This window comes from Saimiri boliviensis, chromosome 6 (assembly GCF_048565385.1).
Source record: "Saimiri boliviensis isolate mSaiBol1 chromosome 6, mSaiBol1.pri, whole genome shotgun sequence".
Taxonomy (NCBI): domain Eukaryota; kingdom Metazoa; phylum Chordata; class Mammalia; order Primates; family Cebidae; genus Saimiri; species Saimiri boliviensis.
In genome coordinates this window covers 37,250,321-37,275,339 of record NC_133454.1, presented here as the reverse complement: position 1 = coordinate 37,275,339, position 25,019 = coordinate 37,250,321, and the positions used below count along the sequence as shown (strand labels likewise).

The following is a 25,019-nucleotide window of genomic DNA, read 5'->3' as shown; positions in this document are numbered from 1 at the left end:
TTAAAAGAGGAAACGGTGTAGGCTGGAACAACATCTGGCATGTTTATCATGGGAAGTCATATGATAAAAAGGAACTTGGGGCTTCAGTCAAGGTTTGTATTTGTAGGAAGAACCAAACTTATGCTATTTAACAGCCTTTCAGGAAATTGGATACTAATGCTTTGTGAATGCTGCAATGATTCTGGAAAAAACTACCAGGCACTGAAAATATAAGATGACCAACTCCTGGAAATAAGATGTAGAATAAGAGTGGCTGAAAAGAAATAATGAGGCTTGAGTGCTGGTCCATGTGAAGATCATGTAAGTACCATTTGCATAAACACAGAAGGATTTTCCTTCCTAAAATTTGCTGCAGTTATTACCATGTCTAAGATTCTACTATTAGAAAGCCCTTTTTTGGTCTAAGTGTCAATCTCTTCCTGCCTTTCTGTTGTAAAAGAATATCTTTAGCCCCAGGATTCTATTTAGTTTCCCAGATTATTTTCTGGAAAAGAATCTTATAGTGGAAATTAAATCTAGTAACTTCATTTCAAATTTCATCCTTGCCACTTTCTAGCTTTGTGTGCGTAAGCAAGTTTCTAGCTTTGTACATGTAAGCAAGTTGTAAAAGCATTTTGAATCTCAATATTCCTCAATATAACAGTAAAAATAGTTAACTACACTGTATACCATTTCATGTAATTCTCACAAAGTACTCTAGGGGCTGCAGGTAGATCTGGGTGTGCTGTATAGGAGCCCTTAGACAAATCATCACCCCTTCACACTTGTTCACCATGATTATTCAATTCTGATGTCAGCTGATCAAAGAATATAAAGTAGTGAGCTAGAAATGGAAATCACCTTAGGAATAGTCATATTAGTTATATCTAAACTTAACCAGCATCCTCTCCCTTGGATTATTATTCTAGCTTTGGGAGTATTATTGACAGCCTTTTCACACTGTGGGGCTTGCTTTAGGAGCAGCTAATATTTTCTGACAGATGAATCGCTTTTTTGGTTTAGGGCATTATATTATAAAGATGAATGAGACAGAGTCCCTTCCTTCAAGGGGTTTACAGTCCTCAAACAGCAACTCTTAAAATATCATATATTACACAGACTATACAAGTTTCTTGTTTGTTTTGGGTGGATTTTTTGGATAAAATAATGAATAGGTAACATTTGGTAAAATGACATTTTTTTTTCCCTGTTTTTCAAAGACCAGCCCACACAGTGAAGAAGCCTCAACAAATGGCTTGTGCAAATGCAAGAGAAGAGATAAAGATCCTCCCCTAGGAAAATGCTGACAGCTACTGCTGATCCCACCATTCCCTGTCTCCTCCTCCTAGCCTACAATGAGGGTCCCTTTATCAAAGAAAGTCTACACAACCTGCTTTCAACCTTACACAGCACAGTGGTAGCTTGACCCTTTCGAGAGCTGAGAGTGACACCATTTAGCTCCCATCAAACCCAGTACTGTACGTTTGCTCTTAAGAAGTCAGTCACGTGGTAGATGCTACAGAAACAGTAGTAAACAAGACAGCCTTTCATTTAAGTAGCTCACATTCTAGTGAGAGAGGGGACAAAGAATAAACAGGAACATGGTAGAACCTGGAATGATTTCTTTTAAAGTGATTAAAACATTCAGGCACTGAGAAAGAGAGTAACAAAGCCATTTTCTAAATGGGACCGTCAAGAAAAAATGGTATTTCAACATAAAAGGCGCAAATCATCCAAAGGGCTGGAGAAAGAGCAGTCTAGGTACAGCTTGGTGGGAAGAGCTGGGTGTATTTAGAGGAAACTCGAAGGGACTATAATTAGTCTGAGGCAACAACAGTAGGGGAAGCAGGGTGAGAGACGGTTTAGAAATGGAAGCCCGGGAGAGAGCAGCATTCCTCATAGTCCTCTTGCCTTCATTCAACAGTTTAGATGGGAACGTTGTCACAAGAACCTCAGGTCAGGATATTTGGTTCTCGTCTTGAAGTTGGGTTTCAGACGAGAAAGGTCTCCAGTATCACTTGCTGCATCTGTTTCCCCTGAAGATGCCACAGGGAAGGTAGAATCAGACGAGCTTCCTTTCCCCTTCTCAACTTTTTGAATGAGCCCACTTTAGGGAGAGAATCTGTCCCTCACTTCATCTCCAAGATTGCGGTTTAAGGACTTGTTCAGTAAAGTCAAGCATAACAAGCTGACCCTCTAATCTTCCTAAAGATTTTTCCCTTCTTGTGCCCATGTGTCCTAAATTCTTCCATTTACTCTAACTGTCCTCAGCTACCTTCCTAAATCTGCCACTGCAGGAAAATTTTCAATAACTTACAGGTACTCATTCCTACTGACCACATTCCTATCAAATCTTCTTCCCTAAAGAAAAATATTATCTTGGCTATGGTTATTGCAGGGGGTGAGAAGAGAGATGGCTCATTAAAATAAATAGCACTGAGAAGGTATAAATAACTAAATTTCCTCTTACTATCTCCCAGAGATATTTACATTCTTGGAGAACAGCTTAATACACACAAGATAACATTTTTCTGATAATAGAATACTAGAAAAGATAAGCTGACTTTGAAATATCCACGAAATATATAAAATTTTTATGAGGCCCTAAGGCAAATAGGCGTCTTTTGATACAAAGTTATGCAATGAATACTCATGTCAATCATGGCACACATTTTATAGTCAATTAAAAGTGTTATTGATCTAAAATTTATGATTGGTCTAGAAAAGATTGCTGACAAGAACAATGATGTTTTAAAAAGAATAGTGGTAAAAATACTCCATAATAAAATTCTATTTTTTTAAATTTTAGGTTCAGGGGTACATGTGCAGGTTTGTTACACAAGTAAACTTATATTGCTGGGGTTTGTTTTACAGAGAATTTTGTCACCCTAGTACCCAATAGTTATTTTTTCCTGATCCTCTCTCTCCACCCATCCTGCAGCTTCAAGTAGGCCCAGTGTCTGTTGTTCCCCTTGTGTCCATAAGTTCTCATCATCTAGCTCCCACTTATATAAGTAAAAACACATGGTATTTGGTTTTCTGTTCCTGTATTAGTTTGCTAAGGATGATGGCCTCCAGCTTCATTTAAGTTTCCACAAAAGACATTACCTCATTCTTTTTTATGGCTGCATAGTATTCCATGGCATATATGTACCCCATTTTCTTTATCCAGTTTGTCACTGATGGGTATTTAGGTTGATTTCATGTCTTTAATGTTGTGAAGAGCACTGCAGTGAACATCTGCACGCATATGTATTTATGGTAGAATGATTTATAGTCCTTTGGGTATATACCCAGTAATGGGATTGCTAGGTCAAATGATATTTCTCTGTTTAGCTTTCTGAGGAATCGTCACACCATCTTCCATAATAGCTGAATTAATTTACACTCCAACCAATAGCATATAAGTGTTCCCTTTTCTCCACAGATTGCCAGCCTCTGTCATTTTTTGACTTTTTAATAACAGCCATTCTGACTTGTGTGAGTGCTATCTTATTGTGGCTTTGATTTGCATTTCTCTAATGATCAGTGATATTGAGCATTTTTCATATGCTTGTTGAATGCATATATGTCTTCTTTTTAAAAGTATCCATTAATGTCCTTTGCCCACTAATCAATGGCATTGTTTGTTTTTTATTTGTAGATTTGCTTAAGTTTCCTGTATGTGCTGGATATTAGAGCTTTGTCAGATGCACAGTTTGCAAACTTTTTTTTTTTTTTTTTTTTTTTTTTTTGCTGTGCAGAAGCTTTTTTATTGATGTCGTTTTTCAATAATTGCTTTTGTTGCAATTCCTTATGGCATCTTTGTTATAAAATGTTTGCTAGTTTGTATGCCCAGAATGTATTGCCTAGGTTGTCTTTGAGGGATTTTGTAATTCTGGGTTTTACATTTAAGTTTTTAATCCATCTTTAGTTGATTTTGTATGTGGTATAATGAAGGGGTCCAGTTTCAGTCTTCTGTATATGGCTAGCCAGATATCCCAATACCACTTACTGAAAAGGCAGTTCTTCCCCCATTGCTTGGTTTTATCAGCTTTGTTGAAGATCAGATGGTTGTAGGTATGTGACTATTTTAAAAATGGAAGAAACAGATCTTATGTTTTGTTTTCCAAATAGAAAACAGAATACAAAAATTATAAAGAATATATTTGGCAAAGAATTCATTATGAGGAATTATCTATGTTTGATAAAGAATTCAGATTCTTTGTGCTATAGAGCATAGCTACAGAAAGTGAACAGAATGCAAGAAATAGAAAACTGTATATTTAGTAAAGAATTCTTTATAAATAATTTTATTTTTTAGTTAAGAACTCAGATTCTTCATGCTATAGAGCACAATTAAAACACATCCAGCAGAATAAGGACAAAGTATATGCAGTGCCATTCACACAGTGAGATGGTAGCAGGGCTCAGAGGAAAACCCCAAACCTAATTTGAAGATTTTTATAGAGTTGGCTGAGTAGCATGACCCAGAGATTAAATTGAGTCAGGATTTAGAGCAGATTTGATTTCTGATGACAATATAAGAGAAGACTGGGAACAATGCTGAAAGGAAGAAGCTCATTCCTCAAACCATCTAGTTTCACATTTTTCTTCTAACAGCCCATCAATACCCTTCATTCTGGGCTTTTCTGTTCATGAAATTTTACCTCATTTTGATTTGTAGCATAATTGCATTCATTCTTGAAATATTTATTATCTAGCATAGTTCCTAAGTAATGGTACTTGGATTTAAACATCTTTTCCTGGGCCAAAGAATATTCTTGCTTTATGTGTCTTTTAATTCTCTGCCCTAATATCCATCCAAATTTTACATTTTGTCATTTTATTCTAAAGAAAATTATGTTCCATTTTCCCAGGGAAATCTCATCTGTCTGTCTGTGAATGCTCAGGGTCTAAGCATGCCTTCATCATATGGGACATTAATAACTATCAGGTCACTCAATTTTTGAAACTTAGGCTATTTATCTAAGGAAAAAGGCCAAAAATCAAGTTGGAAGCAAATCACTCATACATGTTAAAGATGTACCACAGTGGTCTTGCATGAAGTTACTTACTACAATTTCTGGTTTTTATATAAATGGTGAAATTTTCAATGTCCTATGGAAATTCTATAATGAATAAAGATATGCTCCTATGTTTAAATTACTTAAAATAAAAAAAAGACAGCTTAAGTTCCCTATCACATTTTCTGGGGCTAAGTCTGTTTAGACATAGTTCTGGGCATAAGAATTAGTCTGGAACAACTCTAGCAGAGTCATCACTGCCAGACATGGCTCCTCTCTCTCCATTTTAGACCTTAACAAATGGATATTGTGGTAATAATAATTATTCCTACTTACCATGCACTGTGTTAAATGCTTTATAGTATTCCATTTAATATTTACAACAGATGCTTTGAAGTCTTTTATTCATGCTACCACTGAGGAAAACAAGGCTCACAGAAGTAACCTGCCAGAGGTCACCCAGTTTGAAAGTAATAGAATTAAATTAATTCAGTGATCCCTCAAGCTTGTACTTGATCATGTGATCTCTCTGGAGGCTAGTATTCCAGATACTAAAGTCAAAATCATATTGGTTTCAGGAACTTAGTATTACATGAATTTCACTTTCCCCTTTGTGTCCTTAATGCCCCGTTATAGCCCTTTAACTTCCATATGAAACAGAATCAATTTTCTATTCTTAGTAAGTTTAAATCAGACCTCAGATTCTTTAGGCGTGTTTTAATTCAGTCCAATTTGTTCAAGCTCGAGATAAAACTGCCTACATTCAAGAAGGTTGAGTATCTGCTTCATGAATCCTCTTATTTTTTGATTCATAGTTTGCCCATCAATTAGGATGCATTTTCTACAGAAAGCCATATCCAAACTGGCATTAAATAAATGTATTCTCTCACATAACAAGAAGCCTAGACATTGTGTGGACTCCAAGGTTGGCGGTTTGATCGCCAACTCTGTCTTCAAGGACACAGGCTCTTCACATTTCTTCCTCTTTAATAAAATGGCAGCAGCAGTTAGAGGAGTTACCTCCAGAAACAAAAGGCTCCCAGGAAAGAAACCATCCCACCATATAGAACTCTTTATAAAGCTTATCAATAATAGAACTTGTAGAAAGTGAGTAGAAATCTTACTATTGGCTAGAATGCAAAGGATGTTGGACAATCCAGAACAACGTGTGCTTCAACTTGTGGACTACTTCTACCTAGAAAATAACTTACACTTAACACAGTGCTCCTGCATATATGACTGTATAACAGTGCTGTTGGGTGGATATTACTAGGTTTCTAGTTTTACAGCTGCAGGAACAGAGGCTCAGAGACGGTGTCTGTCCATTATGAAAATGCTAACACAGTGAACTAGACCTGAAGTGTGAGCTATTTCCACTAAAAAGATTATATGTGACTGTGTATTTTCATATCCTTTACTGACTATCCAATTTCGTAAGCAATGGTTCTCAACACTGATTGTGCATTAAAACCAGAACAATTGTGCATTAAAACCAAAACAATAGACAAACAAACAAACAAGCAAAAAAAAAAAAAAAAAAAAAAAAAAAAAACAACGCTGGGGAGCTTTTTAAGAATCCTGATGCTTATGCTCTGTTTAATATAAACTAAATAAAAATCTTTGGAAATGGAAACTAAATTTTTTTTTTCCCAAAGCTTCCTGAGGGGATTCATATGCGGCCAGGATTTGAATCATAGTTTTAAAAATAAAAGCCAAGCTGTTTTACTTAAAAGATAACACTTATCATGATCTGACCTTTCTTTCCTGTCTCACCAATCAGCCTAGTACGTCAACAAGCTGGTCCCCTTGAGGATCTATATTCCAACAGTACAAGACTGTTCCTGAACTCCTGCATATACTAGGCCATTTCATGATTCTGAGCCTTTACATGTACCTATCTCTTTTCAAGAAATGCTTGTTCAGTCACTGCCTATCCCCCAGCATAGCCACTTAATGAACTCCAATTACGCCTTTCAACTGCAACTTGTAGATAACATGTTCTGGGACATCTTTCCAGGTCGCTCCTCAATAAATAGAGATTATCACTCTCGCTGCTGCTTTCTCATTTTTCATTTACACATCCAAGAGCAATACTAAAATCATTGTGTCAAAAAAGTGAAATTGTCATGTCCTAATGGGCCGTAAGTTTTTTAAGGACAGGACAGCATTTTATTTATCTTGGTGTTCTAAGCACTTTGCATGATGACTAGTACTTGGGCAACACTTAATAAATTTTTGTTGAATTAATTTCCTTTACTTTTTCTCACTTTCAGGAAAATTTTTCTCTTTCAATTATTATTTTACTTTTACAAAGCTGCTTCTCTTCCAGGCATTCCTCTTAAAAAAAAAAAAAACCAGAGCAGGGACATATTTTTTATTTTATAATATAATCTGTATATTTTCTTATCATTTATCACCCAACCTTAGCAGAAGAATGCTGTGCTAATGTACTGTCTGATAGCTGCACTAAGGCAAATGGGAAAAAGCAGCACTCTTTCACTTGGAAGAAAAATTAGGCTGTTGCCAATATAGCAATTTCATAAAAATCCACTGTGTTCTTTTCTATCACATTTCAAGTTTGGGACAGGCTAGAAAATCTGACAGTCATTTTCTATATAATCAGAGCAAGAAAACAAGACTGTTGGAATACCGTGCTTTATCATTCAAAGTGGCAATCCGATTTGTGGCTAGTCTGGAAAGACAAGTGAATATTGCTACAGATACATTTAGATTCGACGTCTTATGTACAGAGCTAAGTGAACTTTTCTTATTCTTCTAGCCTAGCTTGGGCAAGGAGACTCTACAAAACAAGAAGAAAAGTCAGTATCCAAACCAAAATTTAAAGTACCTGTAAAGGCATGAATCCAGAGGGAAGAAAATCACTCAGAATGGCAACAAGATTAATGACAGAGAATGTATTTCTATAAAACATGGAATTAATTATTTATCAAGGAAGACAGAATAATTCTGTTTTACATATTCCATGACTTGGATATTGACTTAAGTACTTTTTCTCTTAGAATAACACATGTGGAAACAAAGAAGAAATGCCCCGTGGCAGTGAAGAGGTGCTCTGAGAGCTACTCCAGGCAGCGAGAGTCCTCCTGCCCCTGCACAAGTGTGGGGGCCAGCTACCCACATTGAACAATTCTTGATTAGTCATCTTATTTTAACAATGTATTCACAGCTGCCTATTGAGATCAGCGCAGTCCTTCATTCTAGTCTCAGAGAAGGCAACCTGACCATTTAAAATAGCAGTTCTCATCTTGCTGTCTCTTTATTTTGCTTTTTCTTTCTCTTTTTTGAGATGGAGGTTCACTCTTGTTGCTCATGCTGGAGTACAACGGTGCAATCTCAGCTCACCGCAACCTCTACCTCCTGGGTTCAAGGGATTCTCCTGCCTCAGCCTCCTGAGTAGCTGGGACTACAGGCACACACAACCATGCCTGGCTAATTTTCATGTTTTCAGTAGAGACAGGGTTTCACCATATTGGCCAGGCTGTTGTCAAATGCCTGACCTCAAGGGATCCACCCACCTCGGCCTCCCCAAGTGCTGGGATTACAGTGCTTTTTCTTGATAGTACTTGTCACACCTGAAACTACTTTTTAAAATTGAATTATATATATATATTGTCTCCACTCTCCACTAGCGTAAGAGCATGTATTTTGCCTAGTTTGTTTAGCTCTTTTTTTAATCAACTAGAATACTGCATGACATATCACACATGCTCAGTAAATACATATACGTTTATATATGTATAAGTGTGTATACACATATATATGTGTACACACATATTTTTAAATGCATCAATTACTTTAATGAGATTTTCTCTTCTGTGGCAAATATTTTGGTGTAGTTGCTAGGGAATCTAAAGCATACAAAATGCAGTTATGTGGCAAAAAATGTATATGTATACACAAATATATATTCGTGTACACATGTGTACATGCACACACACCCCCATAAATATATACTCTTATGTAGTCTCCTTACAACTGATGAACAGTAAAATCATCAATGAAAAGAAAGAATGAAATAGGCTGAGAATGTCTGTTCCAATCAGGAGTTGAGAAAAAGTGACCCAGAGGGCCTAAGAAATTTGGAATCCTCAAGGCTAAGTGACTATAAGAAAGCTTCCCAATGCGATACAGGTTTGGAAGGAAGTAGACATTCTTAAAAACTTCTGTGTTTATAAAACATGAAAATTATGCTGTCAGAGAGGACGTGCACCTTGCAGGAGGACCCTGAAAGTGTTGCTGGCAACAGATGAATCCTTAGGCTATGAGACAACTTCTCTCATTGTAAAAAATTGTTTGAGTTCAACCAAAACCAGTAAGAGACAGTAAAACAATAAACTACCATCTGGATTTAAAATCACTCTTAAACTCTCCCTTTGTTGCTCCTCGCTTAGGACCAGAAGTTTCCTTTTCCCTAGCCAGCAGCACAGGGTGTAATTAAACCTATATACTCATACCACCAAGCTACCAAGACACAAGAAGGGGTGAAGGAAGGGCCACAGCCTGGAAATGCAGGGGATATGGGGCCTCCAGGAAAAGCTCATGCATTAAGAAGGTGTGATTATCTCCACAAAAATATGCTTGGAAGGTCTGCACAGTGATAACAGGTTCTGTTTGGTTCTTGGGGACATTTTAGATAGTTTAAAATTTCTATACTCAGATTTCTGTCCTACACCCTACTTAATTTGGATTCTACCAGTGTCAAACTGTGGTAAGAATCTTTGAGTCATTTTTAAGGTCTTTGGCAGAAAAGAGGGAGTAAATCATTTCCTGAAGCCCCACCACAGTCCCTGCAATTGCTAGTAGGCAAAAGAAATCATTAGTGAAGGCACAGGGCTGAAAAGAGATATTCGAGGTGATCGCCAGGTAAAGGTAAGGCTAATTTCCCTTACTGCAGCTTTTACTTGGGAAGAGGTAAAAGGCCAACAGCACCAAAAACCAAAAATCTAACACTTGTGGCACACAAAGAAAGGTAAGTATACTCTGATTGCACAATTTTAATATTGACATGTAATGTAGTGAAAGAAAACATATCAGTTGGCATGTCTTAAGCAGTTACCTCTGTAATAAAATGTAAATAAAACAATTTTTGAGTTATACAAAATACTAAAAATAGAATCTGGTAGTATATTAACATATAATGATAAAGTAACGTTTACTTCAGAAAAGCAAAACTTATTGGTTATTAAGACATAGACTTGGCGAAGAATTTCCATAGAACTTACTCTCTTACTGTCTTATTATATCAACTTGAGTTTTTCTACAAGTGGGTCTATCCCTTTTTCATTTCCTTATCTCTGTCCCTACTGAAAGTTTTTAGAGGCTGTATTGATAAGAGGTAGTTTGGGTGTAAAGTAGAAAATTACAAGGTAACATCACTGACAGAGTAAAAAATCAGGATATGCTGTATTAAATGTTAAATCCATTCTTAATAAAATAAATTATAAAAAAAAGTGTCATGAAAATTGACTCAAGAATTACTTAAACATCTAAATGACAATTTTTTTCAAATTATTCTACGGCTATTGAATAATTTTCTCAAAGAAAGGCTCTAGATTTTTAAAATCAAGAGGGTGTATTGAACACATAATATACCAAAATATCCATGAAGTAAAAAAATAGAAAGGAATATAAGAATAAAAGTATAACAAATGTGTAAAACAGGAAAGAGTGCCACCAAGTGGAATGATGAGTTATTTAAAGTTCTCCTGAGAAACAGGACCGGTAGGAGATTGGTTCTCCTATTCCCACTAATAAAGCTATTGTATATGTAGTATGACATATTATGTAATAGAATACATATATGTATAGGCTTATGTAATCGTGGAAGCTGGCAAGTCTGCAATCTGCAGAGCAGGCTGGCTGGCTGAACACCTAGGGAAGAGTTGATGCTGCAGTTCAAGTTCAAAGGCTTTCTGCTGGCTGACTTTCCTCCTCAGGGATGTTTTCTATTAAGGCCTTCAACTAAATGTATGAGGGCTACCCATATTATGGAGTTTAACCTGCTTTATACAAACCTACTAATGTAAATGTTAATCTCATCTAAAAAATACCTTCACAGAAACATATTGAATTATGTTCGATCAAATGTCAGAGTAGCATGGCCTAGCCCAACTGACATATAAAATTAACTATCACAGATGATATCTGAGGAATTCCTAAAAGTGAAAGCAATCATATTTGCTGAAAAATAAAGAATCATGGTCTAACCCATAGGAGGAAAAGAGTGAGTTTAAGATTTTTCCAGAATCCATTTTGTTTTCCACAAGAGCACCAACAGATAACAACAAACAGAAGAGACCTGTTGGACAATTGTTGGGATAATTGACTTTGTCTCTATATTCAGAGCAGGTAAAACAGTTGGCTCCTTGCCCTTCCTGACTTGAGCTGAGCAATGGACAGCAGGAAACTTAGCTGATAGGTTTCAGCTTCGTATGGACAATGGGATAGAAGGGGCAACACGGAACCAGAGGATAGGTTCTGACTTTCAGAGACAGAAACCACACACTCCTAGAAGCCAGGCTGAGGAACACCACCCTTAGTGGCACATGCTGCACTTTACCATGATCACATAGCTAGCACCTACCATAGGGAAAACAGAAACTCTTAGATTCAGAGAAAAATTAAAATCACCAATCATTTGGATAAGACATGCAAAGAACTGTAAAAAGAGCAGTATAACTAAAGCACAGATGGTCAAGGAATCATGTGGCCTGAGAAGTCGTCACTGGAGCATTAGGAGAGGGGATCATGCAGGTCTCTGTGAGCCGAGTTGAAGTTTTAGCTTTATCTTAGAGAAACAGAAACCCATTAAAGGAGATTCAGCCTTGATGTAATGTGACAAACTGAAACAAAACCAAAACAGATCATGTGGTTGTCAGAAGAAAATAGTTTGGACAGGCTTTCCATTTCCAGTTATGATAGACTTTGTAACCAAACCAAACTTCCCACTGAAAACAATTAAAAATTCTAGATAAAACACAATAAAACCCCATCAATCTAATGGAAGAAATGTATGGAATATTGACTTAAAAATCTACATGGAGACAGAAACCCGTATGAATGAAAGTAACACAGAAACCACTTCTGTCTTACATTCAGGTAAAGATGTTGAACTCAAGTTTTGTCCTTTATGCTTTTTGGGAATAGGCAAAATGAGACCCAGCACAAGGCCATCCAAGGTATGGAAGATAACAACAGACTTTATTTTCATAAAGCTGGTACCCCAAAAGTCACATCCTCAGTACTTGAATGAATTAGAAATAAACTCATGACTTTCTAATCCTGCTCTTGCCATGAAATACTTCCTGTTTCAATAATGTGACTGAGCAAAAGGGGAAAATGTCTCTGAGAAATGTGATATTAGGTGGCTTTCTTATGCATTTATAGCTCAAATTCACATTGACTGCGTAAAGCAAAATAACTTAAGTGGTGATTTTAACTAAAATGGTCCCACACAAGTAGTGAGTCTAGTTGCCAGAGAAGTGAAACAAATCCACATGAAGGGAAATTGCCTTCATCCTAAGCATCAGATAAGTCTCACAAATAAACCCACAAGGAAAATGAGCAGCTTACAGTACAAATATAATAAAAAACAAATCATCAAGCACTGAATAAAACAAGTTTTCCATTAGCGAAAACCAGCAGAAACAGTGAACACTTGAAACATACCTATAGAGAATATATGATAGTTAGGTTTATTATATTGAAGGAAATAAGAAACAAAAATATCAATTCAGGGTACAGGAAACAAAAATAACCTAGAAAAAACAAAACATCAAATAACAATTTCCCCCCAAATTATCCACAATTAACATTTAAAATAATCAATGGATGATTTTAACAATAGGTTATACAAAACTAAAGAACTTAATATATCAGGGAAATAAATCTACAATGAAGAAAAAGAGCCAAAATATATGGAAAATAGGATAGAGAAAATAACACAGAGAACCTACAGTAAGAAAGTTCAATATATATCAATCCAGATTTCCCAAAAAATAAATAGAACAGAGGAATGTTTGAAGCAATGACTACTAAGCAATTGTTCAAATCTAATGAAAGACATTAATTTACACATCTAAGAAGTTTAATAATTCATAAACTGAATAAAAAGAAATCTATATCTGAGCACTCATAATGAAAGTATTGAACACCAAGCATAGAGAAAATATACAAAAAGCATAGTTTTTCAAGGAGAATAGTTAGACTGAGAATTGGCTTATCAATAGCAACACAACAGAAGTGGAGATTTAGTGGAATCAAATCTTCAATGTGCTGAAAAATAACAATCAAAATATTTTATCAGATGCTTCTGGTAATTGCAAATCAGCTTGCTGAAGATAATTATTTCTTTCAAAAACAAGTAGAAAAATACAAAGTAAAAGAAAAAAAAAAGTATTTGAACATGTCAGAGACCCACTGAGAGAACAAAAACTTGAGGAGACAACAAAGAGAAGCAAACCTGACATTCATTATCACTTTCTCACTGGGGCATTTTCTGTCTTAGAAGCAGGTACTGAAAGACTGAAAAGCTGCCCAAAACTTTCAGTAGGTTTTTAAGGCTGGTGGAAAAATGAATGTGGGTCTAGAAGGAATTGGGGGGGAGGCAATAAACACTCCAGACTGTTAGTTGGACCTTCCAAAGGGATATAGTCTGGAATAGCAGTGAGTTAAACACAAACCTTGAAAGTTAGCTTTCAAACAACTATAATCTCTAATTAAATTGAAATGATCTGTCCCAATTTTAACTGCCTGACACAAAGTAAATCTTCTCTTAGGAAAGATTTATCTTCAAAAAACAAAAAAGGGGATTAGTCATCAGGGAAGTTAATGCAAACAAAAACCATAATGGATACCACTGGATACCCAACACAATATCAAAAATTAAAGAGTCTGATAATTCCACAATTCCAAGTGTTAGCAAGGATGAGAAACGGTTAAATGTTGTTGTTGTTGTAAGCACAATTAGGTACACTTTGGAAAACTTTGGCAAAATAATGTAGAACATGTATATAATCATCCCAAGCAATTCTACACCTAGGCATATAACCAACAGAAAATTAGTCTATGTGCACAGAAAGACAAGTACAAGCATGTCATACTGTTTTACTGTAATAGCTCTGAAGAAGACCAATCCAAATGTCCACCAGCCACAGAAAGGATAAATAATTTGTAGTATGTTTATACAATGGAGAAGTATTAAACAATGCAGATAGCCAAATGGATGCTGCATATAGCATAAATGAATTTCACCACTGCGATATCGTAGAAAATAAGAAGTCAAATAACACATACTATATATAAAGTTTGAAAACAGGCAACATGTATCTAAGATGTTAGATACCAGGATAGAAGTTACCTCTGGAAAGAAGGGAGGAAGGAAGGTCACTAGAGACTCAGAGATGCTCTGTCTTGATCTAGGTAATGGTTACACATGAGTGATCAGTTTATAATAATTCATTAAATTGAATACCCAAGAATTATTAATTACCTGCATGTATGTCATACTAAAATAAAAATATTTAAAAATATATATTTAAAAGATACACACAGTGAAAATATCTTTCAAAAATGAGGGCAAAATAAAGACATTTCCAAACATAAACAGAGTTTGTTACAGCAAACTCTCCATAAAGGAAGTTCTAAAGAGTGCACCTCACTTAGACGGTGGTATCAAATGAAACGTCTGAAGTGCAAGAAGAAATAATGAACAAACAAATATATAAATAAATGTAAAAAAATTTAAATAACAACAGTATCTTGTACAGTTTTAAAGACAGATGAAAATAAAACATATTAAACATTAGTACATAATTGGGGAGTGGGTTTATGGAATCAAATTGTTTTGAGTTCTTTTATTGCTTAGGAAGCAAGTAGGACATTGATTAAATTTAGGTTTTGAAAGTTCAGATGCATGTAAAAATTTCTAGCCTAACTTCTTGAAGAGAATAAAGGTATAAAACCTTCAACCTGGTAGAGAATAAAGCAGAACAAAAAGTCGTCCAAAGGAAAGCTACTAAGGAGAAGAAAATAAATCACAGAAGAGGTAGAACTAAAAAGCAAAAATTAATACAGTACATACAAACCAAGATCTATCAGTACTCACAATAAAGATAAATAACTTAAATTCCCCAGTTTACAAACAAAAAGTTACAGATTAAAAATATAAAAACAGACCAAATAATCTGTACAAGCCCCTATGACACAAGTTTACCTATATAACATACCTGCACATGTATCCCTGAACTTAAAAGTTAAAAAGGAAAAAATTATACATAGATACATACACACACAGGTGTCACATACACACACACACACACACAAGCTCTGTACAAAAAACAAAAAATAAGGATAAAGAATGGTTAAATGTAAAAGGATGAGAGGATATTTTAGTCAAATATGAACCAAAAGAAAACTTTAAAAAATTATGTAAATATCAGATTTAAATAAACTTTGAGGCAAAGATATCCATAGAAATGAAGATGATAGCTTTATCAAAATTGGAAGTTAAATTCACCAAGAAGAATTTACTACTTAAAAAATGTAGTTATTTGAGCCTTTTGGCCCTCTGAGCAGCACCATGGCGGTTGGCAAGAACAAGCGCCTTATGAAAGGCGGCAAAAAGGGAGCCAAGAAGAAAGTGGTTGATCCATTTTCTAAGAAAGATTGGTATGATGTGAAAGCGCCCGCTATGTTCAACATAAGAAATATTGGAAAGACGCTAGTCACCAGGACCCAAGGAACCAAAATTGCATCGGATGGCCTCAAGGGCCGAGTATTTGAAGTTAGTCTTGCTGATTTGCAGAATGATGAAGTTGCATTTAGGAAATTCAAGCTCATTACTGAAGATGTTCAGGGCAAAAACTGCCTGACTAACTTCCATGGCATGGATCTTACCCGTGACAAAATGTGTTCCATGGTCAAAAAATGGCAGACAATGATTGAAGCTCATGTTGATGTCAAGACTACCGATGGTTACTTGCTTCGTCTGTTCTGTGTTGGTTTTACTAAAAAACGCAACAATCAGATACGGAAGACCTCTTATGCTCAGCACCAACAGGTCCGCCAAATCCGGAAGAAGATGATGGAAATCATGACCCGAGAGGTGCAGACAAATGACTTGAAAGAAGTGGTCAATAAATTGATTCCAGACAGCATTGGAAAAGACATAGAAAAGGCTTGCCAATCTATTTATCCTCTCCATGATGTCTTCGTTAGAAAAGTAAAAATGCTGAAGAAGCCCAAGTTTGAATTGGGAAAACTCATGGAGCTTCATGGTGAAGGCAGTAGTTCTGGAAAAGCCGCTGGAGATGAGACAGGTGCTAAAGTTGAACGAGCTGATGGATATGAACCACCAGTCCAAGAATCTGTTTAAAGTTCAGACTTACAGTAGTGGCAAATAAAAAGTTATTTGTGGAAAAAAAAATGTAGTTATTTGAAACAGTGGAAATTTTTAACAGGCATGTTGATTTCTCTTTGTTCTGTGAACTATGTAAGTGTTGAGTATGTAAATACATTTGTATAAGTAACTAATAAATTAAGCAGATAAAAAAATCAGTAAATTATAGAAGATTTGAAAGAAACAAGCTACATTTAATGGATGGAACATGTAGAACACTGAACACATTACAACAGGGTAGATTTATTTTGTTTAGCCCACATAGAACATTTACAAAAATGAACTACAGACTGGACAATCAAACAAGACATATTTCAAAGAAAGGAATCACAGAGATGTTTTTCTACTATCAACAATACTAAAATGGAAATAATAACAAAAGATGGCAAAATAAATTCCGTATGTTGGAAATTAAGAAACATTGAAAAATTTAAAATATATAGAATCAATAATCACTACTTATCAAAACTGTGTAGTGCAGTTAAAACAATACCTATCATTTGACAGCCTTAATGATTACATTAGAAAATAAAAATGGCTACTATTTACTGAGCTAAGCATCTGTCTTTAGATGTTAGAAAAAATAACAGCAAAATAAGCACAGAAAATGGATAGCCAGGAAATAGTAATAAAAGTGGATATAGAAAACCAGTTAAAGACTAGTGAAATGTTCAGTTGGAAGAGGCTTTTTAGTGATAAGAGAGATGGAGAAAAGATCAACTCTAGAAATAATACGAGGCAGGGAAGCAAATCTCTGTGAACTAATTCATATAGGAGAGTGAGGAAAGGGAAGTTGTAAGAATTATTCCCCAACTCTGGAATTAATTCAAATTATTTTTCATTGGAAATTGATGAATAACTTGGCCAAGTGTAGGAAACGGAAGTAAAAGGAGATACCCTTTATTGAATGCAAATGCAAGTATCATTTTTTGAACAGCCAGCACTGTATCATTCTACACATCGGTCTTATTAATTCTTACAATAGCCTTTGAGGTGCATCTGTTAATATATTCATTTGAGCTAAGTCTTCAGATGTATTAACTAGCCCAAACCCACACAGCTTATGTAAGAGTAAGCAGAGATTTTAATTTAGGTGTTGCTTTTAAAGTCCATATCCTTTCTTGATATTGCTTCAGACATGTTACATTTGAGTTGTCAGAAAAAAACCCTAAGAAAATTGGGCGAAGTACATATGAGCTGGCCATCAAAAGAAAAATAGCCAAATATAGGATGAACATATATTCAAAACTGAGAAACTGCATTTGCATGTTACTGAATTCCATCTATTAAATTTTCTTGTGGTTCACTTTATTTTCCATGATGATATAGGGATACTTCTCTGTCCAATAATAACTACGATGCAGGTTAAAAAAAAAGGCAGGAACTTGAGAAATGTTATTCTTACAAACTACAAATCATTTGAATGTGTTCTGCTTGTTGGCTTATGAATCACTTATAGAATTGATAGCAAGTCTGTGGAAGTGGAAATAAGTGAATCAAATTCAAATTCAATGTCCTTAGAAGTCTCCCAAACCAAAATTGGCTGCAGTCTTTTGGTTGATAAATGAGTACCTCATTGGAGGTAACACAAGGTTTGACAGTAAGTAGTCTCTATCCATTTAGTGAAATAATCTTGAAATATAATCTTATCAGAAGAGGGAAACAGGAATTGTTTAGGAGAATTTCCTATGGATAATAACTTTACATGAATAATTGGTTTCTCCACAAATTCTTTCATGCCTGTATAGTCATATACAATGAGGAAATAAGTCAATAGAATTGTATTATTCTGCCGTGTTAATTTTGGACAGCAAAATTGCTTACTATAGTCTAAAGAATATTTACCCACACATGGCTGCTTCTTTCTGGTAAACCCACAAAGATTATTAAAGTAAAATGAAAGTGAGAAAGGATTCCAAAAGATGATTTTTTAAAAGTTATTTCTAGAACGAGAAGTCAATTATCAGAATATAGTAGGTAAAGTTAAGGACACAGAAACTTCACTTTCTCCAGGCAACTCAAATACTCAAGGATCAAAAAACAAAGCTATGTTCTAGTACGAGAGAATGTAATTTCTTTCCACTAAAAACAGCAGACATTTGAGCTCAGTTATGATGAGGCAGAAAACATTTTAATCTTGTTTTACAAATGAAAGTGAATGAAGTAAAGTCTTTTATCTATGACAACTATATAGCAAGAATTATAGAAAAACACTGCAAGGGAGAATGAACACCTGTGAAAACAATGAGTATATGAAGCATTAATATTTTCCACATATATTATTCTATTTCTTTTCTTTTTGTTCTTATTTCTCTCTGGGATTTATTTATCCCTTAAGCAAATTTCTATACTGACAAAATGTAATGTTTTAAGTGCTGTCTCACAGATGATATCAGGATTATCACAAGAGGGAGATTACATTAAGCCAAGAGGAGAAGGGAGGGAGCAATAGACCATGAGTTATGAAAGTTCTAGCTTCACCAATGAGGCCAACACTATACACTGCTTATTAGTAGCCATTTTGCCTCCTCTGTTCTTCCACACTGTTTTAGTCAATATCTTATTTATATAAATATACAATGAAATATACAATGAAATATCTGATGTAATTCATAATAAAGAAAATTTGGGAAAGGACTGTCTTCCCTACCAAAATGAAAGTTGGTCCAAGTCAATGATAGCCCTTCTGATTCTACAATCTTCCCAGGTTATTTCTGAAATTCATTTTCATAATGTCCAAGTGAGCACAATGACTGGCTTTCTGAATGTATACTGTATTCTATGTAATGGATGTCATCCATTAATACTCGTCATAGTCAGGATTCTTCTACTATTCTCCATTGTGCTACACTGAGCAAGTCATTAACAAAGTTTCTGATACTGTATACATTTGTAAACGAGAAGTGCCTAATAATTACATGTATAGTGAATGATGAAAGTATTAGTTCAATAATAACTTTATATCTCTCAAACTCAAATACCTTCTTCACCAAAGTCTATTTGGCTGAAAATGTCTCCTTCCTCTCATCATCCCTTCTATTCCTACACACAGGTGAAACAAACGTTGTTAACCTAAACACTTTCCTTCTGAAAGCAAACATTAATTATCCAGTTTGCACTAGGCCTGGTTGAGAATGTTATTAATCTATGGTGGATACTGAAAACGAAAGTCTTTTTGCCAGCAATGTGCAACATGAGGCCCCCTTTCCAGAGGAAGCAGGCCACAAGTTACAGTCTCCCACCCTGAATTAATGTAAGCCAAGTAGATAAAATTATAAGGCAAATGCCCATTGCCTTTTGCCATGATTCTAACCCTGCTTATCGCCCTGCTTGATTCTAGGAAAGAGGGTTGTTGATATATCTTGTTCCAATAGGTAAAATTTTTACTAGCAGCTCTAACAAACAAAGTATCTTGGTAATGGTGACAGACAGATGTGTATACCACCCTAATAAATATTGTGTTCTAGATTTACATGTTTATAACCCCAGAACTCTGCATCAAAAATGACACTCTTTTCAACCAGTTTTTTAAAGGTATTTAAAAAGTAATGTAACCAGTACAATTTTGAATTCAATTCTCTGAGTAAAAGTCTCTTGAATACTTTGTGCCAGGTCATACTAGACAGCAATTTTTACAGGTCACTCATTCTTTCTCATTTTATTGATGGGTCAAAAGGATGATCAAATTATTTTCCCAAAGGCGCAGAACAGACAATGCCAGCACCAGACACCATGATACCATCACCCAATCTAGAGTCAGAGAAGCCATTTTTGTCATTCTGATAACAATGCATCAGTGGAGGGGGCGGAACCAGAGGCCCTAAAAGCTTTCTTTGCTCAAATTTCCTTGATTAGAAGGAGCATCAAAATTGCTCCTTATTTTCCACAGTGAAAAAATGCTGCTCTTGAAGTTTTTAAAAGGTTATAATATGGAACACTAACTGGGAAACAGACATTACCCCAGTTGTCTGCTTTCCTAACCGCCACTTGCATTCCAGAGGGTAGTTTGTTTTTTATTTCACTTAAAGGATTTAGTCCAGAAATTGGAAAACACACTATCCTCAACTAAAAGCTCCTTTAATCTTTTGAAATATAAGATAGAAAACAGAATCAACAAAAACCTTTCAATAACAAGATGATAGTGCTTGGGGAGGTTATTGAAATGCAGGACACAGTGTTTCCTGGTAGCTCGAGACTTGCTGTAGAAAAGAGGGCCTCAAGAACACACTTTAGTCATTGTTGACCTGTGCTCATCGAGGTCCTTTAAGAACACGAAGGAAGAACAACAACAACCAAAAAACCTATGTACTAAGATCCAAAGGACCTGATGCTCATGCCAAATCTGCCACCACTACTGTGGTACTTTGAGTAAGTCACTTAACATCTCGGAGGTTGGATAAATGAGAGGGTTAAACCTAAGTGATCATGTAAGGTTCTCTTCAGTTTAGTCAAAAAGTATATACACTTTAGCTTCAGCAAAATGTTTAAACACCACGGCATTCCTTGCCCACAACTAATAAATAATACATCCAACTATTCCCTACAGTGAAAAATCTCACACTGTTAGATAAACTGCAGTTCTGAGAAGCCATTGCCCTCTCTGAGATCAGTCATCATTTTATAACACATCTAATCATGTCATTCCCTCGACTAAAACACATTATAATTCAAGAGCTAACATTTAACATTTAACACTCGCTATGTCTCAGGTGCTAGTCTATGTACTTCATGCGGTTTAAATTGCTCGATTGTTTCAACAACCCTATGAGGGAGGTTTTGTTATTATCATCCCCATTTTACAACTAAGAAAAAAGAGGCATGGAGTCCATGATCCTAAATATTCTATTTTGCTGTGTCTTCTCATAGGACTGTTGAGAATACATTGTCTCCACTGCCTTTAGGATAAAGCTCAATTCCTAACTAAAGTGGAACTGAGTCCATGTTCAATAGCCTCACTTCGATCAGATCCTTTACCAGTACTCTGAACTCACTGCAGTTCTCCGAAATGCAGCCTTGAAGACATAAGGAGTGTGATGTTTCCTCTGCCTCTACTATTGCTCTCTCAGACCATACAAATGTCATAATTTAGAATTCACTTCTTCCAAGAAAAGGTTAGTTGGTTGGGTTGCTAGGCACCCCTTTCTCATGCTCCTATATCTTCCTGTTTTACTTTTATCGTAGCTCGTCTTGCAGGATATTAAAATTAACTGTTTACCTTTATATCTCTCACTACTGTAAGCTTCTTGACTTTTTTTTCCTTTTTCTTTTAGAAACAAGGCCTCACTCTGTCACTCGGGCTTGGGTGCAGTTATGCAACAGGCTAAAAAATTCTTCCATCTCAGCCCCTTAAGTAGCTGGGATTACCAGGACAAGCCACTATGGCCAGCTGATTTTTTTAATTTTTATTTTCATAGAGTTGCAGCCTTGCTATGTTACCCAGGCTGGTCTCAAACTCCTGGCCTCAAGCAAAACTCACACTTCAGCCTCTCAAAGTGCTCAAATTACAGGTGTGAGCCATTGCACCTGACCCTGTAAGTTTTTTGAACACGGAAACTATGTGTTCTCATGTTTATGCTCTTAAATATTTGTTGAATTAATGTAAAGAAGGAAGCATATTTGCTTTTTTCCTCTTTGCATTTTATATCTTCAATACAATTATGTGACTTTTGAGAAAACTAGTGGATTCCATAGTTCTCCAAATCCATTTTTTTTCTTTCCCATTAAGGGTTATCCATTCTATGAACTTTCTTATCAGAGTCCTGATCTATTGCCCACTTGTCTAATACTGCTCACATTTCTCCACAAGTTTTCCAAAGGAGTTATTACAGGCAATCAAAACATCGAAGTAGATGAGATACTTCTGATCAAAGGGACTGCTGCTTTATCAACACATCAGGGGCCTTCCCTGCTGCAGCAAGGAAGTTATGAAACTCTCGATTTTCAGAAATGTGTAGGCTTCGATGTTCTACAAATTAGGATGATCACTTTTATTCCTGAAAATAATGTAGAAAAAAATTCTAATTCAGAGAAAAGTTATTTTACTAATTAAAAATATTTGCCTGACATTTCCAGATTTTGAAAAAATATTTCTGAGATTTTCTTTAATTCTCAAATTGATACATGGACATATTTATAAAGATGTAACTTTGACAATTCCATCTAGAGAAAACAATACGAAAAAGATTTGGTATCAGAAAGTTAAATTGTATTTTCCCACGAGATAAACTGTAACAAATGTTAGGAAGAAAATTCTTCACTTCACAGTTGGTCCTATGCCTGTTTAAAAGCAAGGGTTCCTAAACATTTGCACCTCTACTGTTGACTGCCTCATACAGTTTCTTGCACTTAAGGTTTGAAGTTTTTAGATTGCCAACACAGAAACATAACAGAATGTGACTGCAGCAGCCAATAATGTCTGTTCCCAATTTGAACCACTCTAAAGTCTCCTAAGCTTTTTTTTTTTTTTTTTTTTGAGACTGTCTCATTCTGTTGCCCAGGCTGGAGTACAGTGGCACAATCTTGGCTAACTGCAACCTCCGCCTTCAGAGTTGAAGTTATTCTCCTGCCTCAGCCTTCCAAATATCTGGGATCACAGGTGCATGCCACTACATGAGGATAATTGTAGAGACAGGGTTTTGCTATGTTTGCCAGGCTGGTCTCAAACTCCTGACCTCAGGTTATCCACCCATCTTGACCTCCTGAAGTGTTGGAGTTACAAGTGTGAGTCACCACTCCTGGCCAGCCTCCTAAATACTGTTTAAAAGAAACTGAAGAACACAGGTTGTCCATAAGAGAACAGAAAATAGCATATTGCTAGTCTGGAGAATTCTCCTGTAAATTATGCAAGCACAGATTGACTGGAAGTTTGTGGTGTGGAGCAACAACATTAGCAAATCCAGTAGAATTTGGTGGCATTAAATCAGCTTCTGAGATATCCAAATTTGGGCTGGCATCTAAGGTTTAGTCCTGCAAGGAATAGTAATTTATTTGTCGGCATCAGGACTGTTAAGAATTATTGCAGAAACTATCATTTAAACAAACCTCTTTGCCCATTTCACATTACCATAGCCATATTCAACCTTTAAATTCTATGAAAATGTCCCCTTTGGAATTTAGATGATTCTGATTTCTGGGACTTTTAAATAACAGCACTCCAAAATCAAGGAGAGGGAAATCTGCATAACAGACTCTTCCAGTCCATTTCTCATTTGAACAGTCTCAGAGAATTTTTAGTGCACGCAGGAACTTCCTCCCTTCTCTCCCTTTTGCCTGGGGAATGGAAGCAAATTGTTATAATAATATTAATTGGCACAGTACATATCACATAGATATTTATTATCTTGGCCCTATTAACACCCCTGAGGTTAGGCTGGGGGCAGTTGCTAACATCACCATTTAGGAGATAAAGAAACTGGCTACCAAAAAATTAAATGACTTAACCAAATTTGCAAAGCGAATGAATAGAGAAACCAAGCTAAGAATCCCAGCCTTTTATCTCTAGGACCAGTGATTGCTGTTTGTCTTGTTCTACTTATAAGATCCTGATATATATTGGATAACTGGCAAGATGACCAAATAGGAACAGCTCCCATCTGCAGCTCTCAGCAAGATCAACACAGAAGGTGGGTGATTTCTGCATTTCCAACTGAGGTATCCAGCTCATCTCATTGGGACTGATTAGATAGTAGGTGTAGCCCATGGAAGGTGAGCTGAAACAGGGTGGTAGGGTAAGTCATGAGGGACTGTGCCACAGGGAATGGTGCATTCTGGCCCAGATATGATGCTTTTCCCACAGTCTTCACAACCTGCAGACCAAGAGATTCCTTCCAGTGCCTACACCACCAGGGCCCTGGGTTTCAAGCACAAAACTGGGCAGCTTTTCGGGCAGACATCAAGCTAGTTGCAGGAGTTTTTTTTTTTTTTTTTGCTTGTTTGTTTTTTTTTTAATAACCCTCTTGTACCTGGAACAGCAGTGAGATAGAACTGTTAACTCCCCTGGAAAGTGGGCTGAAGCCAGGGAGCCAAGAGGGTTCTAGCTCAGTGGATTTCACCCCCATGGAGGCCAGAAAGCTAAGATCCACTGGATTGAAATACTTGCTGCCAGCACGGCAGTCTGAAGTCAACCTAAGATGCTTGAGCAGAACAAAACCTCCAAGCTTGATGGAGAGAGGGGCATCCACCATTATTGAGGCTTGAGTAGGCAGTTTTCCCCTCACAGTGTAAACAAAGCCTCAGGGAAGTTAGAACTGGCCAGAACCTGCAACATCTCGGCAAAGCCACTGTAGCCAGACTGCCTCTGTAGATTCCTCCTCTCTTGGCAGGGCATCTCTGTGGGACAGAGCACCAGGGGGAAGGGGTAGCTGTGGGCACAGTTTCAGCAGACTTAATGGTTCCTGCCTGCCAGCTCTAGAGAGCAGCAGATCTCCCAGCACAGCGCTTGAGCTCTGCTAAGGGATAGACTGTCTCCTCAAGTGGGTGCCTGACACCCATGCCTCCTAACTGGAAGCCACCTCCCAGCAGCGGTCAAAAGACACCTCATACAGAAGAGCTCCAGCTGGCATCTAGTGCGAACCCCTCTGGGACGAAGATTCCAGAGGAAGAAACAGACAGCAATT

At 36.4% G+C, this 25,019-nt stretch overlaps 1 protein-coding gene and 1 long non-coding RNA gene across 2 annotated transcripts in view; one reads left to right on the top strand and one right to left on the bottom strand.

Annotated features, from left to right (window-relative positions):
* Positions 1–25,019, bottom strand: part of LOC141584815 (uncharacterized) — a 254,402-nt gene that overhangs the window by 44,625 nt on the left and 184,758 nt on the right. The window lies entirely within an intron of this gene.
* Positions 15,571–16,381, top strand: LOC101030698 (small ribosomal subunit protein eS1). The gene has a single exon (XM_003923784.4). It carries the CDS (start codon positions 15,586–15,588, stop codon positions 16,378–16,380), a length of 795 nt encoding a protein of 264 aa, XP_003923833.2. The 5' UTR covers positions 15,571–15,585; the 3' UTR covers position 16,381.

What these genes read in the sequence shown, in the direction of transcription:
- LOC101030698 (XM_003923784.4), top strand. Translation starts at nt 15,586, where the DNA reads ATGGCGGTTGGCAAGAACAAGCGCCTTATGAAAGGCGGCAAAAAGGGA.